At 31.5% G+C, this 18172-nt stretch overlaps 3 protein-coding genes and 1 pseudogene across 3 annotated transcripts; 2 read left to right on the top strand and 2 right to left on the bottom strand.

The window, feature by feature from the left end:
* Positions 1-5481: 5481 nt before the first annotated feature.
* Positions 5482-6710, top strand: LOC120279271 (probable tRNA (guanine(26)-N(2))-dimethyltransferase 1). Its single transcript, XM_039286162.1, has 3 exons — positions 5482-5714; positions 6287-6430; positions 6540-6710. Exons 1-3 carry the CDS (start codon positions 5520-5522, stop codon positions 6708-6710), a joined length of 510 nt encoding a protein of 169 aa, XP_039142096.1. The 5' UTR covers positions 5482-5519.
* LOC120269726 lies at positions 6560-8877 on the top strand (annotated as a pseudogene).
* A 1185-nt stretch (positions 8878-10062) lies between these two features.
* On the bottom strand, positions 10063-10671 carry LOC120279283 (kunitz trypsin inhibitor 5-like). Its single transcript, XM_039286189.1, has one exon. It carries the CDS (start codon positions 10669-10671, stop codon positions 10063-10065), a length of 609 nt encoding a protein of 202 aa, XP_039142123.1.
* Positions 10672-13823: 3152 nt separating this feature from the next.
* Positions 13824-17954, bottom strand: LOC120279290 (kunitz trypsin inhibitor 5-like). Its single transcript, XM_039286198.1, has 2 exons — positions 17799-17954; positions 13824-14447 (listed from the first exon to the last, which is right to left on the bottom strand). Exons 1-2 carry the CDS (start codon positions 17952-17954, stop codon positions 13824-13826), a joined length of 780 nt encoding a protein of 259 aa, XP_039142132.1.
* Positions 17955-18172: the final 218 nt, after the last annotated feature.

The raw sequence follows: 18172 nt of genomic DNA on the forward strand, positions 1-18172 counted from the left end.
ACACCTTACCATCTTTGTATAACTTCCCGCCATTGCCGCCCTCTTGTCCCTTCCTCATCCTCCTCTTTCTTTCACCTTCATCACCTTAATTCTTCACCTTTTCTCTCTCTCTTTATATATATATATATATTTATATATATATTTATATTTAGATTGTAAATATGATGAAACATAGTTCCTTTGATTGAACCTCTTTGTTTGTCTCCTTAACCACTTCAAGCACACAATCTCATCCCTTGTCCCCCTATCTCCCTCTCTGGTTTTTTTCTCTTTCCTTTGCCTTTGCCTCTTTTCACTTCTCCTTCTCCTTCTCTCTTTCTAATTAAAATCATCAACATATTCATATATACACAAATTAACTTACCTAGTTATATATATAATGAGAGATGAGTCAGGGTTATACTTCCATCTCAACATCAGACATCAGCGTTATATATATATATATATATACTTGCATTCATATATGCATACATGCATGTACATATTTATATATACACACAGAGAGAGTGAATGAGGTGATATACACACATATATATATATATACATGCATGCATGACATATTTATATAGATATCTTTATGTATAGAGAGAGTGTGAGATCAAAAGCATGCATCGATGTAAATATATGTGCATGTATATTTATATCTGGATTTGATTTCTCTCAGGTTTGAAAACCTTCATGTCAATAAATAGATAAATAAAAGATTCTCCTTATAAATATTATGGAATATATGTATGTATGTATATATATATAGGATATATATATATGTAGGTATATCATCTTTCACATTCAAAGGGATGATAACTCTTGCTCTTTTGCCAAGTGAGAAGTTGAGGAAATCAATTTCTCTTTCACAATATTGGTTGAAATGAGTGGCTTATCCACCTTATTTTAATAATATAATTTGGAGTAATTTATTTTTAGTCATTATCAGGTTTGTTTTGATTTATCATCGCAAAATTTTTGTTTGTAATCTTTCTTATCGCATGGGCTGGGACATGGTAGAATTCTGCATTTAGCTTCTTTTGTAGAATTTTTAAAATATATTACTTATTATAAAAGTTATGACCACTTAATTTTTATATTTATTTCAGATTCACTCATTCGCTAACATAATGTAATTCTTTAAAAATTGAATTAATCGATGTTATATATAGGACTAAACCACTGAATCACTAATTAATGATTTTCTAAACATTCCGATATCAATATATGAGTAGTTAGCACCAGACCTACAAGTATTAATCACCCTCATTCCAAGATTAAAAGCAGTTAAGCTCAATAACTAATTTAGATTGACTTAGTTAAATGATGTCATCATCAAATGCTAGAAAATTATAGATACTCAACAAAAAAATATCCACTAATTAATTCTTTATTTTCAATGCTTGTACATTCTACAATATAAATTAGTTCCATTTCAACTTCATGGAATCCAAAAGTTATTACATTATATCTACAATCACATCCAACCAAACTATTGCCTTTGTATATTGATTAAACATAATTTCCTTAAACAAATAATTTTCTATAATAAAATTAATTATGTGGATGAAAAAGACATTTATGAATATTGAACCTTAGAAGAAATTAATTGCTGTGATATATATAGGAGTAGCTCTGTAGGATGGTCCTGATTAATTAAATCTTCTCATGCGCATGTTTATGAATCTTTTATAGTGGGCAAATATGAACGGTGCAGCCTTGATTGACTTCACATGCATCTCATTGATGTGAATATACTGTGTTGTTTTGATCCAAGTTGAGTAAAGGCCTCGAAATAAAAAGGAGTTCCATAGAGACTTTTAGGCAGGTTAACATTATTTTTCTTGTTTCTCATTTTGAAACCAGTCAAACTGATTTGAGCCTCACTGATCTATCTATAAAGTTCACCATTTTCACTTTCAATATTTAATAATACTAATAATAATAATAATACGAATAATAACATAATAATAATTTCAATGGGATCATTTGGAGTCATATATATTATGAAATTCGTTTTATTTGGAGTGTCAATTTATTTATCTAATAATTTATTATTTATTACTAATAATAAAAATAATAATTTCAATGGGATCATTTTGGATTATATATATTATGAAATCTAGTTTTTATTTGTGGTGACAATTTGTTTATCCCGATCATTTATTATTTATATATATAAAAGTATTAAGAATTCTAAGTATTTTCTTTTAATGAATTTTTACAACGCGATCAAAGTTAAAAATTAGAAATTTTAGTTAATGTGAACATAAGATAAGCATAATGATTGTGTTAAAAAATTTAAACATGAATCGACCATTGCTTATTTATTTCGTATTATTTTAAAAAAAATTATTTGTGATTTGCAATGTTTGACTTTGAATAATATAAAGTGAAACAATCATAACTCAATCTTTACTTGAGTCGACTATAGTTCAGAATTGACCAATTTGATGGAGCCAAAACAAAAGATAGTGTTATGAAGAATGTAGGTTCAATTGAACAAAGGTGAGATTTAATAATTTTATCATTATTGAGATTAAAAAGTGGCTTAGCTTGGCTAATTATAGTAGTCTTAATAAATATGGTTAAGTTACAAACCCTCAATTTTCAAGTTGGACAAGAATTATATAAATTATATTAATTGTACAAATATATATTAAAAAATGGATAATTATAATGAGGTTGGTAATGTATATATATGTTTATGTTTTTTAAAATAAACTCAACAAGTGAAAGCATTCCTCTATATAAAAATAATTTCAATTGAAAGCATTGCAAATTTTTATTAATTAAAATATTCAAATGCTACAAAGTTTATATAGGTTTGAATTTCATTGATCTCTCAAGTTTTAGGGAAGATCTTATTATTGTCTAAAAAAAAATTTCCAATTATTTTTTTCTGCTTCCTTCTAATTAATTGATAATTATTATTTCAATATAATCAATTGTCACAAATAAATTTAAAAAAAAGTTAACATCAACTACTTAAATGTAAGAATTCACTTCATTAAGGCATTGGAGACAAAACTCTTCACCTCTACCAACCATATATAAGTTAATATGAAAAATAGAAAAATAGATAAAAATCATGTATGGTTGGATCATGGTGGAAGTTGAAGTAGTGGAACTGTGGAAGTAAATGAGAGAATTAATTGAATGTCAAAAGGGTTTGAAAATGAAATGAGAAATGGAATATACATGAGAGTTGATGAGCAACTTAGAAATTTGTGCATTGAGGTATGGGCAACATTTACAAGATGGATGACAAGTTGTGATAAGATGGGTCACTACTCACATGATCATAAATTTTTGGAGAGAAAGATAAGATGTGACTAGTGAGATATGAGGGATGAGCACACTTAAACATGTGAATTTAGAGAAGGATGCCTTTAAATTTAGAAAACTTAATTATTAAGAAAATAAAATGAAAAATAAAGCTGTTATTATAATTTTTTATTTTCCATGTGAAGAAAACCAAACTTTATTAGTCAAATTTAAGTGAACCAAAAACTTATTTAATTGAGCTTGGCCGGGTTGATCTAAGTTTGAGCTTGAGTGGGTCTGCTATAGGTGGATCTGAGCCCAATTGAATGAGAATTTTTTTTTAAAATATAATTTTCAATTAAGATTAAATTACAAGATTATTAAAGGTTTTTTTATTAGCTAGGTATTAACTTTGGATTTAGGTTAATTAGATTAGTTTGAGCTAATAACCAAACACTGGAAAAGAATGAGATCTATTGATGAGATTAGTTTGGACTCATAACCATACACTTGATGAGATCTATATTTCTCATACCCATATGTTCGGTATTAAATTTAATAATGTGTATTAAATGCTATTTACTCTTTCATAAAAATCTTCTCTAATGAAGACATAGAGACATCTGTATTTTGATTTTTTTTTTTTTTTTACAAAGTGGGTAAATTACTTTGGGTTAGAGGCTCGGTATTAGTAGGATAAAGTATGTTCTTTGATATTTGTTTGGGCGACTGCATGATCTAAGAACTAGCACACATAGGTATAAAGTTAATTTTTCAATGCTTGGTCAAAGGGGCTACATACCCAGACACAATTAATTTTTCTACATGCATTATACGTGCTCTCTCATAGCGGAGGCACATAATTAATTCCTCATACGTGCTTCTGGGGATCAATCTTGAGCCTCCTCCCACACATTAGGAACTCTTCCACTCGATGGAGAGATCTTTGGTCTCCTAAACAAAATTTCATCATAAGAATAATAAAAAATACAGAGAAAAAGACTTGCCAACAAGGTGATGTGCATCTTGTGTTTTTAAGAATAAGAGCAACTCTTATGTTATAATATAAAATAAAATAGTGAAAATATAAGATACACTATACTCTATTGTAAGAAAGGTGAAAGTTATTTCATATTAATCCACACCAAAGTGAGATGGGGATATATATATATATATATATACTTAACCATTGGTTTAGACAATGAAGATGTGATCAAGAGCAATGATGACCGGCGCTGTTGACAACCTTTAGTCTTTTCTTAGTCCAGTACTTGTTAGAAAAAACGTCTCATAGATGTCATCAAGCCCTAAATAACAAGGATGAATGCATTTTTAACATTTAACTGACTCAACCGAATAAGATTATTGCTAAAGTTAATTATATAATTATTTTTCAGATGTTAATTAAAACACTTTGTCAAGAACAAGGCAAGGCATGAACTCAAAAAAACTTATATAATAAAATGAGATTAATATAACTTTATTGATATAAGAAAATAAGACACCAAATAGCTATATATATAATATATCATTGCTTAAAACATTAAATAATCAACACATAGTGCTTTGCTTATTTTATAGCCAAAGTTTTGCATGTAAATATCTTAGTTAGGTCGCAACAAGTAATCTCATATAATTCTCCTTTTACTAGAGTAAAAGACCCTATAAAACTTTACTATTCTTTGAAATTGGTTTCAATTAGAATTTCAAATATATAATATTATCTTTTGTCTTTTTTTTTATTTAAAGATATAAATCATTATATTATTATTACTCATTAATTATACCTATTTTTTTTCACCCATTTCTTGGTTTTTTATTATTGAGTCTTGTAATGAGTTCTCTTGTAGAACTACATTGGTTTTTCTAAGTAAATAAGATGTAAAAAAATATAAGATACACTTAAAGATAAAAATTAGAGATTTTAAATAATAGATATAATAAATTAATTATAAATTAAACATAAGATAATAATACAAGACTAAATTATAAAAATATATGGGCTCAAAAATAGATAATTAGTATTTAAAATCATATATATTATTTTTTGTATGATTTAAAATAGTAAGAAATAAACCAAGATTCACCCTCTTTGCACTTGATTTGAAAATTTTAGCCCAATGTAATTGGGCTTGGGCTAAGATCTTGGGCCCAATTTGTTTGAGCCCATGAGGAACATTGCTCATCTTCACTAAAACCTTCACAAACCGACGCAGAGCTTTTGGCAATCGCCATTGATCCACAGATCAAGCTCTGGAGTTCTTCCGATGCGTTTCATTGTTGGAACAGCCTTCAAATTGCCTCGGAAACCATCAAAATCAAATCTTTCCTTCTTTTCTTCTGCTCAGAACTCTGAAAGATCCAACCTGGCGTTGGAGATTGAAGGTTGTAGAGTCATCAAGGAAGGGGAAGCTCAGGTCCTCTTGGATGACAGTAATGGCGTTTTCTGCAACAAGGCTCAGGTCCTTCTTTCTCGTAAAAATCATTCCTTTCTCATAAAAAAATGTGCCCTTTTTCTTGGGGTGTTTTTTTGATGTTTTAATTGGTTGTGTCGTTGTGTTGCTTAAATGGATTGGCTTGTGTTTGTATAGATTTTCTTTTTAAACTTGTTCTCTGGTTCACTTTTTGATCATTTTAATTTTAAATGTAGCTGTTTTTGGTGTTCCTATGGTTTACAATTTATTGTTCTGGTGTTTTCATTGAATACCCATTTGTCAAAATTTGATCTTTTTGATTGGCTTTGTTTGCCTACTGTGATGGTTTTCAGTTGCTGCTCTTGTGAACTTCGTCTCAGTGGAATTACATATTCCTATGTCAAACTAGGTAGAAATTAGATACTTAACTATATTCATTCTTTTGCTTTATATTCTTAATAATTCTTGAATGTTGAATTGTTAATTAAATAGTACTGATCATTTGGTTTGTTTTGCCACTACTTTGAGTTGCCTCTGAGTAAATTGTGCTTTGGATTTCTGAATTTTGATAAGGGCCAGCATCTAGAGTATACATTGAAACATTGTTTTTACTTAATCAGGTTAACAACAGAGACATGTCTATTGCTGTTTTGCGGACATTTATTGCCAAACGCAAGGAAGAACATGCTTCAAAGTTCTGTAGGGAGAATGTAAATGATCCACTTAAGAGCCATCAAGAACTTAAAGAACCAATGGTTCTTGAGGTACAATATATTCAAAAATTTTTTCTAGGACTTGTCTTATGAAGCATAGCAATGGGTATAAAAAGCTGGCTCAAACATGTAGTGTATTTCACTTATCATTTATGTGTAGGCTTTTGGCTGCTTGGGATTAAGAGCGATACGTTATGCCCAAGAAGTAGAAGGCATAAGCCAAGTCATTGCCCTAGATAGCGATAAAGGTGCTTTTAATCTGCTTTTTTTTCCCTCTAGGATCATATCCTGCCCTGTTGTCTTGCTTCCTAAGGAAGTTGTTATGGATTGAATTTGTTAAAGTACATGGCTTGATTTTTGAACAGCTTCTGTTGATGCTTGCAAGAGGAACATACAATTTAATGGCTCTGTAGCAAGTTCAAAAGTGGAAGTTCATCTTGTGGATGCTCGAGTTCACATGTTAACCCACCCAAAAGAATTTGATGTTGTATGTAATTCCAGTAACTCTTGTATTCCACTTACGCCATCTTTTTGGTGTTCCTTGATTGTGTGCAAGTAATGATTATTACTATTCAGGTTGATATTGATCCGTACGGATCACCTTCCATATTCTTGGATTCGGCAGTTCAATCAGTAGCCGATGGGGGCATGCTAATGTGCACAGCTACCGACATGGCGGTGCTCTGTGGGGATGACCGGGAAGTTTGTTATTCCAAGTTAGTTTTTACTGTATTTCTTTACCTTCTGAAATAGAACTTTAGTTTACTCCATCCTTATTTGAGTTACAATGGTAGACAGGTATGGTTCATACCCTCTGAAAGGAAAAATACTGCCATGAAAATGGCTTTTGAGAATCCTTCTCGCATCAATTGAGGTATTTGAGATGTCTTTTATCTAATTTTTCGCTTTATTAATTTCCTTATCCTTTCAAAATTGACCTTTCATGGTTTCATTAATCAGAGTCATGCAAATCGATATAAGCGTCACATTGTTCCTGTCCTCTCTGTATATATGGATTTCTATATCCGGGTCTTTGTACGCATTTTCACGTATGTTTCCTATTTCTTATAAATAGTTCTTTTGTGATTAGCAATTACATGATGTGTTTTTTAATCTAAAGGTCTGGAAGTGCCATGAAGGAGACTCCTCTTAAACTCTCATATGTCTACCAATGTGTTGGTTGTGATTCATTCCATCTGCAGTGTCTCGGCAGAACTTTTACGAAGGTACATTTTTTGTTTAGTACTCATTTTACCTCATTTCACAAACCCATTTCCTTTTCTCGGTGTCCTAGAACAATAATGTGAGATATGCTCCTGCATTCGGTCCTCTTGTCGACAAAGAGTGCGGTGATTGTGGAAGGAAATTCACCATTGGTGGGCCAATATGGTCCGATCCAATCCATAACCATGATTGGGTTGTTTCCACATTATCAGATGTTATAGCAATGAAGAATAGATATCCTGCGTATGATAGAATCTCTGCTGTACTAACAACAATCTCCGAGGTACAATGTCACATTTTGGTCAGTTTCTATTCAATCCTCAAATTTCACCTTGCTAATTGAACCAATATGATTTTTGTCGCTTAGGAATTGCCAGATGCCGCTCTTTTCCTCAACCTCCACAACTTGTCTGCAACAGTCAAGTGTGATTCCCCTTCGGCACTCATGTTCCGCTCTGCAGTGATCAACGCTGGGTATCACATCTCTGGCACCCACATTACTCCGCTCGGGCTTAAATCAGACGCGCCCATGAGTGTCATTTGGGACATCATGCGTTGTTGGGTGAAATATTATTCTACTCATTTTGATCATTCTTTCAATTTGTCTCTCGTTTTTTACTTCTACTAAAATTGTCATGATTTCAGGTTAAAACACGGAAAGTAAAAGATCAACCATCAGATCAACCTGGCGCAGCTATCCTTGCAAAGGAACCAACTCTGCAAGTGAGTTCTTTGCTGATATGCTTTTGTTGTTTAACCAATGATCAAGAACACTATCTAATTGAAATTTATGAACCTCCATTGCATCAATAAAATGAGATTACGTCTGTATAGATAGCAGATAATTGACACAAGTACGCGATGTATCAAGCTATTTTCTTATTAGATGAATGTTAAACTCTACAGGTGAATTTTAAAAAAGCCGTCGGAGCTGTTAGCAAAGCACAAGCTAACAACATTGCGAGGTTTCTTCCAAAACCCGAAAAAAATTGGGGGCCTAAGATCAGGGCAGGAAGGCGGATTATCGCTACGAAGCATGCTTCGATCTTGGGCTGCAAAAACATCGTTACCGATGATACGGGTTCATGAAAAATTTAGGGTGATGAATTGAAGTTGTGGGTCTCCAATTTTTGCTTGTACACAGTCTGCATGCATGTAATTAACTCGGAAATTAACCTGCAAATTTTGAAACTACATAATTGCATTCCTCTCTGTATTGTCTGTTTTAATTTTTATCTTCTCAATATTATAATTGTCTCTGTAGATTTTACTTTCATCTTGTCCATTCTTGTTCCATTGTAATTTTTTTTTAAATTAAATATTTTAACTATTTTTAGCTTATTTACCTGTAAATTTTATAATACTAAATTAAATGAAAATATTATAAGATATATAACAACACAACTCCAACATTCATCTAAATTTTTTTTTAAAAAAATTGTTTAGGGAAATTAATAAACAATTTTTTCAGTATTACATTTTTTTATTAATAAATCATTAAAATATAATCAAACACACAATTATTATAATTAAGTGAATATAAATTTATATATATATATATAATAACTAAGTAGTTTTTTATCAGAGAAAAGTAACAGGGTGGGGCAAGGTAAAATTCGCCTTAATCGAAATAAATCAGGTAATAAATCACGGATTTGCATAAGTTTTGCCATCCCTAATTCAGATTACTTCAAATTGATTTGTTATATGGTAGTGCTATTTATGTGCATTGTTGATACATTTAATATATATATATATATACACACACCAGAGGAAGTTCAAAATGAAGGAGAAAAACGTATAAATTAAAAATAGATTAATCCAATAGATCAAGAAAAAGTTGCGTTTGAGCTGGAATTAGAGTGTGCTAATATTTAAGTATACAAGATTTTTATATTAATCTTAAATTTAAATTTAATTTATTATTATTTTTTTTGGGAAAGATTGAGACAAAAAAGATATAAAACGGCCAATTCTAATATTTAAGTAATTTTATTAATTAATAATATTTATTTATATGTATTTAATTTGAGAACCAATAAAAAAATAAAATTATTATTACGTATAAACTAATAAATTTATTTTCTTAATGCACACTATTCATGTATTCTTCCTTAACAAAAAATGCTGATTAATTAGGATGAAAACTATCATACATTAATTCATATATAGATTCCACTTAATTATAAATTGACACACAAACATGGCATGATGTTAAGTTGATGAATAATCAAATCCAAATAACACAAATAAATATGACATCTAGCTAATTAACTTCATATTCCACACAATAATATATAAATCATCAACCATATATAACAACAAAGAACAACATATTTAGTAACATGATCATCAGCTTTATTTAGTTATGTTATCAAACCACCACATGATAACATGCATGACATATATATATGCATGCTTATTCCATCCCCTCTTACATAATTATTCATTTCTTGATCTCATGCCTTCCTAAACTGGACAGGAAGCACACTCTCATCATATCTAAACAAACTCAACCAACGTTGATCTTCCACAATGTCAACGTTCAAAAGCCCACAAGTAGGATTACAGTCATTGCACACAGTAGGGCAAAAGGCAAGCCTGTAAACTTCCATGTGTCTCTCTATCCTGAACCAAAAGTTCAGTGATGCTTGATTTCCAGAGACTCCTGTATATCCTCCTGTTGAAACATATGCTCTGCTGAAGACTTCATCGGCTTCGGCGAGCCTCCAGACTGTCGAGAACGCCTCGCATGTTGTCGTTGATGTCGAAAATGCAATGTTCACGTCTTCATCATAATTAATAGTGACAATGTCTTGGCTTACACGAGTGAAGGTCACTGGAATACCTGAGTCTCCTACTTGAGGAGATTGAGCTATACTGAGAGGGCATGAACCATTCCTGCCTGCTAGAGTGAACCCTCCGGCAACGTCGGTGTTCCCGGGGACGATGTAGTACTGTCTGTCAGTCCTTATCGGCTCGCCATCGGTGTCGAGGACGTAGATGTTTTGTGCTGCTGTGATGGTGATGATGGAGAGAAAGATTGGGAAGAGGAGGAGCTTGATCATGTTTGTGTTTGATGGTATTAGGTTTTCTTTAATTTGGGTGGTGGCAAATTGATGAGGTTGGGAAGGCATGTATTTATAGAGAGAGTTGATAAAAAGTTGATTGGATTTTTGCTTTCAATTATTGTTTTGACATTGAAAATGAGATGTGTACATATTCATATGTCTATCTTGCTTTAGATGTTGTCCATACGTGGGATGAGACTAGTTGAATATATATATACAACCATGCAGAAAAGAAAAGTTGTTTGGATTGTAGTCTTGTGTCTCTAGCTATTATCTATTTGAGTTATCCATTTCATAAATGATATCATGCATTACAGCTCTAAAGTTTTGTACACATATGCCGCTCTCCCATATTCATCCTAAAATGTATTTATACATATTAATTATATATGAAACCTAAATCATATGCCAATTCTCTGCCATGCATGTTCTTCCTAATATATATATATATATATTATGTAACCTAAAAATTGTGGAAATAGGTAAGTAATAGTATCTTTTACTTCTTTTAAAGGCTTAGAATTCGCCTTAATTTGATTAAAACATGATTGAGGGTTTTTCTTTTAAAACATAATTAAAAATTTTCCATGTGTGTATATGAGGTGGTTTGTACATGTTGTTAAGGGAAAACTTAAATACCTTTAAAATTATGTCAAAATATCAATTTTTTTTTTTTAAAGAAGATATGTATGAGATAATGAAATAAGAGGTAAAACAAAATAGTGATATTTACTTCTGCTTTGATTATGTTTTTAAGATGCAGCGGATATAGTGATATTTATTTTCTATTATGTATTATTATTATTATTATTATTTATCTTGGCTAATTAAGACAAATACAATCACATTTCTAAGTGCTATGAATGCGATTTGCGAAATTTTCAACATGGGTATTTTACATGGTTATTGTTACTGCATGCATGGGTGTGTTTAAATCCATGTAACTCTCATGAATTTTAACTAAAGAACACAAGCATTATACACGGAAGAAATCATCTTGCCTGGTTCCCTAACTAGGATATTCATTGGTCATCCTTATCATATTTTGACATGTGTCCTATTAAATATTGTTATTTTTTTATGTTGCGATTGATAGTAATATGGAGACATATGCAAACTGTGATTTACTTGAAAAATCCAAGAAGCTTGGTTTGTTCCTTTAATCTACTAAAGAAGAGGATTAATTGAGCTTGATTTAACATACTTGTAAGCTTAATTTGTCAGCAATTTCTTTTTTTGTTTGTGAAGCTTTAATTAATGTGGTAGATTTAAGCTTTGTAAAAGTTGTACACATAATTTTCAACATTATAGTGAAATTTTCTCATCGTCTCTGCCCATGAACGTATAAGTTAAATCCTTGTATTCTTATTAGATTGCTTTTTACACTATCACTTCTTGCGAGTTAATTAATTTGTGAAGCATATTAGCTGGCCTTATCAACTGTCCATCACCTCAACATTAAGGCTATGTACAAATATGTCTAAAAAAAAAATGCCTTCCAGAGTTTGAAAGAGTGCAATTAGTTAAAGGCATAAGAGTAGATTCATATTATAATAAAGTACAGAAGTCATATATAAGAGATACCCATCTATATTGGGATAATTTTTTTTTTATAAATTATCAATATATATAATATATAAATTAATAGAAGAACATATGATCAGCTAGATGAAAATTAAGCGGTATTAGATGTAAGTGATACAACAGCAGAGTACGTCAAAACCGCTAAAAGAATATATAGTTTGGAGACTAATTTATTACGTTAACTTGAATGAAGTAATACTTCAGCTAATTAACCATCCATCGTCATTCCTTTCATTTTTAGCACTAATGATGTTAAAAGAATATATAGGTCATAGAGTGACTAACTTATATTGGAGATGCACACATTTCACTTATTGGTTTAATATTAAATTGCTCATTTGTGTGGGAGCTGTGATAAATCCTAATTGGTTCTCTTTTACTCAAATGACAAAAGAGAAAATAATCAAAATAACATTCAAAGTGTACATAAGCTTTAAAAAAAAAAAAAGATTAAATGATGATAAAATTAGATATAAAAAAATTATAGATTAATATTGTTCATTTATATAAATTTTGTGAACCAATATAATTGATTAAAATTATTAATGATATAAATTAATTATAAATTGCTTTTTTCTTAATGGATTATTTATAAATTATTTCTTGAAAAAGAAAAACTGATGAGTAGGATGAGAAGGCATTAATTAATCATGCATTTAAACTTACAAATTTCATACACAAATGTGACATGATGTTGAGGTCTAATATGAACGTCGATCTTAGTTTATATTCTTAGTTAATATTCTAGACAAATAAATCATCAACAGAAATATAAAATGCAACATTTGGTGGAGATAATTAACCTCAATATTTAAAAATTATTTTAAGCTTAAAATAGGACTTATTTTCAATTTGAATACTCCCTCCCGTTCCTTTTTGCGTGTAACATTTACTTGATTCACACCGATTATAAAAAATTAGTTAAAATTAGTTGGTTACCTATATGTTATAAAAAAATTTCATTACTTTTCAAAAACTACCCCTATTAAAACCCCATTAGTAGAGTATGTAATTCAATGCATAGTTGATTGTGATTTATTTAACATTGTACAAGCACATTAAATTAAAAGTTAAATTTATTATTAAATGACTGACAAAATTTCTAATACGATGGTAAAAATATAGAGAGAACCTCAAAATATGATAATTTAAAAAGAGCGAGAGAAATCTTATTAGAATTCCGTGTATGATCATATTTGGGAATGTTAGTCTAGCTCATTTCTCTTTTATTTTTTTAAGTTAAATTATTTCTTGGTGGTTCAACTTGTTTCTACTTTCTCCATGATCTTTAGTTATAGTATTGTTGCACGGTTATATATTTTTACCCTTGCATAGCTTTTATATTTTATTTATTTCTTATTTAATATATTTTGGGTGATTTATTCACTGTTTTGCAACACAAAAAAATATAAAAAATAAAGAAAATCAAACAACACAGTAATATGATCAACTTTAACATGATCAAGTTTATGTATCATATTAAACTAAACCATCACATGCATACATAATGCATGGTTATTCCATATATTCCATTCCCTCCATCCAAACATTGTTGCTTAATTTTTTCATGCCCTTTTAAACTGGACTGGGAAACAGCTCTCATTAGATCCAGTCAAAACCAACCAACGATGACATTCCACAACCTCAACACTCAAAACTCCACACTGAGGAACACCACACTGATCATGACACTCATTAGGGCAAAAGCCAAGCCTGTAAACATTCATATACTGTTCTATCCTGAACCAATTGTCCACTGTTCCTTGCAGAGGGTTTCCTGTATATTTTGAGGTTGAAACATGATACCTGTTGGAAACTTCATCAGGACCTGTGATCCTCCAGCCCGTCGACTCTGCGCACATCGAAGTCGAAAAGGAAATGTATATGTTATCTCCAAGACCAATAAGGTCCTTATGAGGGTTTGCAATAGTGAAGATCACAGGTAAGCCTAAGTCTCCATTATTGGGAGATTGAGCTACATTGAGAGGGCATGAACCATTGTTGCTTTCCAGAGTGAGCCCTCCGGCATCATCGGTGATCCCCGGGACAATGTAGTACTGAACGCCGGGAACTAGAGGATTGCCATCGGTGTCACAGACGTTGTAGTCATGTGCTGTGGCAACGGTGATGATGGATAGGATGACAGAGAGGAGGAGGAACTTCATGTTTGTGTTTGATGGAATTAGGGTCTGTAGATGCATGATGTCAAATGGATGAGGTTGAGAAGATGTGTATATATAGTGATCAGAGTTGATAAAAAGTTGCTTGGCTTTTTCTTTCATTCATGAGATGTGTATAGATATATACTTATCTTCTTGCTTTAAATGTTATTCATATCCATGCATAGGAGACTATTTGCATATTGCTACAAGGAAAACTTGTCTGGAGTATTTATGTGTTTTAATTTATGTGCATATATATATATATATCCATTTCATAAATTATATCATGCATGACAGCTCTATAGTTTTGTACATATCCTTAAAAAGTATATGTATATATACGTATTATGTCATGAGGCCTAATCGCTCCCGATTTCCTCACCTTAGTGGTCCCAGCGAAGAGTTAAAGTATGCAAGAGACTTAGGCTTATCTTTAAAATTAATTATGTGGAAATATTTTTTTTTTCTCTTTTTATAATATATAGAAGATATGTAATTAATTAATTGTATACCACTAACATGCAAGTTATTAGTAAGTGTATTAGTCGGTCAAATAATAGATTGTGCTTTACAAATAAGATGAATCCCACAAGGATTAGAATTACTAGTAGTAACTCCTCTTATATTTTTTTACTATAGATTAATCAGGTTGCTAAATCAAAATTAAATAGAATTAAAGTATATATAAACTAAGTGATTAGAAGATAAATAAAATGAAAGACAATACCTAAATTCTAATCGAATGAAAGCTTGATTGTTTGGACCATGGAGATGCTTAGTTTATGCTAATTAATTAATACCTCTCTCGAGACTACTAGCTAGCACCTAATTTCATACAAAGATCAATTGAAATATTTTTCTAATCTGACCTATGTACCATTGCATTACGTCCTATGAATCACTCTAATAGGATTAAAAACATTCCACTGATCCCTAATTTTAATTCGGAAGAGTTGTGACACTAAATTTCTACAACTTCCTTCAATTATACGAGATCTATACATAAAGATATTTCAATTTCATGCGCAACTTAAATATGAATCAAAGCTCTTGCTATAATTTTGGTTTAAGCATTAAAGCTCACATAGACAAATTGCAAACAAATATATAAAACCAGTATAAAAGTATTAAATTACACTTTTATACTAGAGCTCAAGTATCCGGATACCCAAGGAGTTTAGTTCCTCATCTTAGCTAGATGTTCTCCATTAACAACCAAGTAAAAGACAATAAAATAAAACATAATGTAAAGTTCCCTTGAATTCCAAGGCCAATTGATGGAAACACTTTTTTGGGGACTCGACATTGCTCCCAATATATATATATATATATATATCTCGTCCAAGTGATGCCGCTGAAGCCATCTGAGATCTATCACAATAACTCCTTTAAACGTTAGATGGGCTACTTGCAAAATAGGTGCAAAAGATTGAACAAAGTGCAAAAGTCCCTAACAAAATTGCGACTAGTCTTTTTATTCCTTGATTATTGAACACGGGTGTGTTTAGACCTTGCAATTAAACCTTAAGACACTGGGAGTGAAGTTCTCGATAAACTATGGCAAAACAATGATTTTTCTTTTTTATTTACATGCCCGTCTGTGCCTATATAGCTTCCAAGAAATTGCTATAGTAGTTCTACTGCAACTTTGATGCTAGCTAGTGCTTTACTACAATAAGAAATTTAATTTTTATCAACCATGAAAAGTCAATCAAGAGAAATTGAAGAATAAAATTCCTATATTTTATTTTCGTATGTGTGAATATATATAGACATTTGATTCATGTTGTTTTTGTTCTAGGATCTAACTTCAAATCTTCGGTGATCAAAATGATACAATGTTGAAGAGGATTGTTGTTCTGTAAAAAAAACTTATAAATGGAGAACAAACTTTATGAATATCTTGCTCAGTTACTACTGGGCAGAGAACCATCCATTAAAAACATTTTCAAAAGTTTTCCGTCATCATGTTACAGTCCCAATACAAAAAGTAGCTTTTAATCTTAACCTATTACAAAATATAGCATAATTAAGACATTGTCAATACAATGAAGATCACAACTCCATGCTTCCATTGGATGTAATGGCGGTGAGGCAAACTGAGTGGCCTTTAAAGTTGAGTGGAGAATCTGGGCATTCATTGCCCAGTTGATAAGTCAGCTGCTTCTGAAACTCCTTCCAATTCAATTTCCTTCATTATTGACCAGTCAACTCCACCTAAAATATTTTCAAGCAACTTGCAACATCCTTCCCTGCTTGAAAAGTCTTCAACTCCTAACAAAGCTCTTAAATAATGGTGCTTCTTCACAGGCAGAGATTTTGTGAGTATGTCTGCCTTCTATTCTTCTGATTTGCAATGCTTCAACACTATCGATCCATTTGCAACTAAACCTCGAATGAAATGAAAATGAATGTCAATATGTTTTGTTCTTCCATGATGTGTAGGGGTTTTAGCTATCTCAATAGCAGATCGGTTATCACACCAAATCTCAACAGCTTCATTGATCTTCATACCACAATATTCCTCCAGCACTCTCTTTAACCATACCCCTTGACAGGTTGTTGCAATAGCAACATATATTCGGCCTCGTTTGTAGAGAGTGCAGTTACATCATATTTCTTAGAGCTCCATGAGATGGCTCCTGAACCAAGATAAAAAACCATGCCTGAAGTACTACATCTGTCTTCAATTGAGCTTTCCCAATCGTTGTTACTAAAACCTCTCAATTTCCAATCTTCAACTTCAGTATACTTCATACCAAAATTACTTGTACTTGCTATATATCTCAACAGATGTTTCGTAGCCCCAAGATGCATTCTGGTGGGCTTGCTAACAAATCTGGATAGTAAATTCACAGTAAAAGTTATATCTGGGCGAGTGTGTTAGATACAAGAGTCTTCCTATCAAGCTTCTATAAACCTTTGGATCTGCAGTTATGGATTCATCATTGCTTTTTAATTTCTCACTGCTATTCATGGGAGTACATACCATCTTTCATTTATGCATCATAAACAATTTTAATGTCTCCTCTGCATACCTTCTCTGAGTAATGAATATTTCTCCTTCTGTCTATTTCACCTCCAAGCCTAAAAAGTAATTTAGCAGTCCTAAATTTGACATTTCAAAACAATCTTTCATCTCTAGTTTGAAAACATTTACCATTGCTTGTGATGAACTTAAATAGCTAGATGATATGATATCATCCACATAAATACTCACCGGCAGTAAATTACCATATTCATCATTTCATTTATCGAGAGTATGCTCATTCACACTTCTAATAAAGCCTTTACTCTGAAGATAGCCATCAATTTTAGAATACCAAGCTCTAAGAGCTTGTTTTAGGCCATACAGTGCCCTTTTTTAAGTCTGAACACCTTGTTTTCTTCTTCCTCTTTCTCATAGCCAAGTGGTTGTTCAACATACACCTCCTCATATATTTCTCCATTCAAAAACGTGGATTTGATGCCAAACTGATACACTGGCCATCTTCTCTGCTCAGCAATGGCAAGGAGGAGTCGCACCGTCTCCATTCTAGCGACTGGTGCATAGATTTCATGGAAATTAATTCTAGCCTTTTGAGTATAACCCTTAGAAACTAAACGGGCTTTATGTCTTGAATCCTTCCATCTGAGAGATACTTCATCTTTTACACCCACTTTAACAACACAATTTTCTTGTTAGGTGGGAGTTCTATCAATTTCCAGGTGCCATTTACCTCAATAGCATTCAGTTCTTCTCTCATTGCTTC

This window comes from Dioscorea cayenensis, chromosome 2, assembly GCF_009730915.1.
Source record: "Dioscorea cayenensis subsp. rotundata cultivar TDr96_F1 chromosome 2, TDr96_F1_v2_PseudoChromosome.rev07_lg8_w22 25.fasta, whole genome shotgun sequence".
Taxonomy (NCBI): Eukaryota; Viridiplantae; Streptophyta; class Magnoliopsida; order Dioscoreales; family Dioscoreaceae; genus Dioscorea; species Dioscorea cayenensis.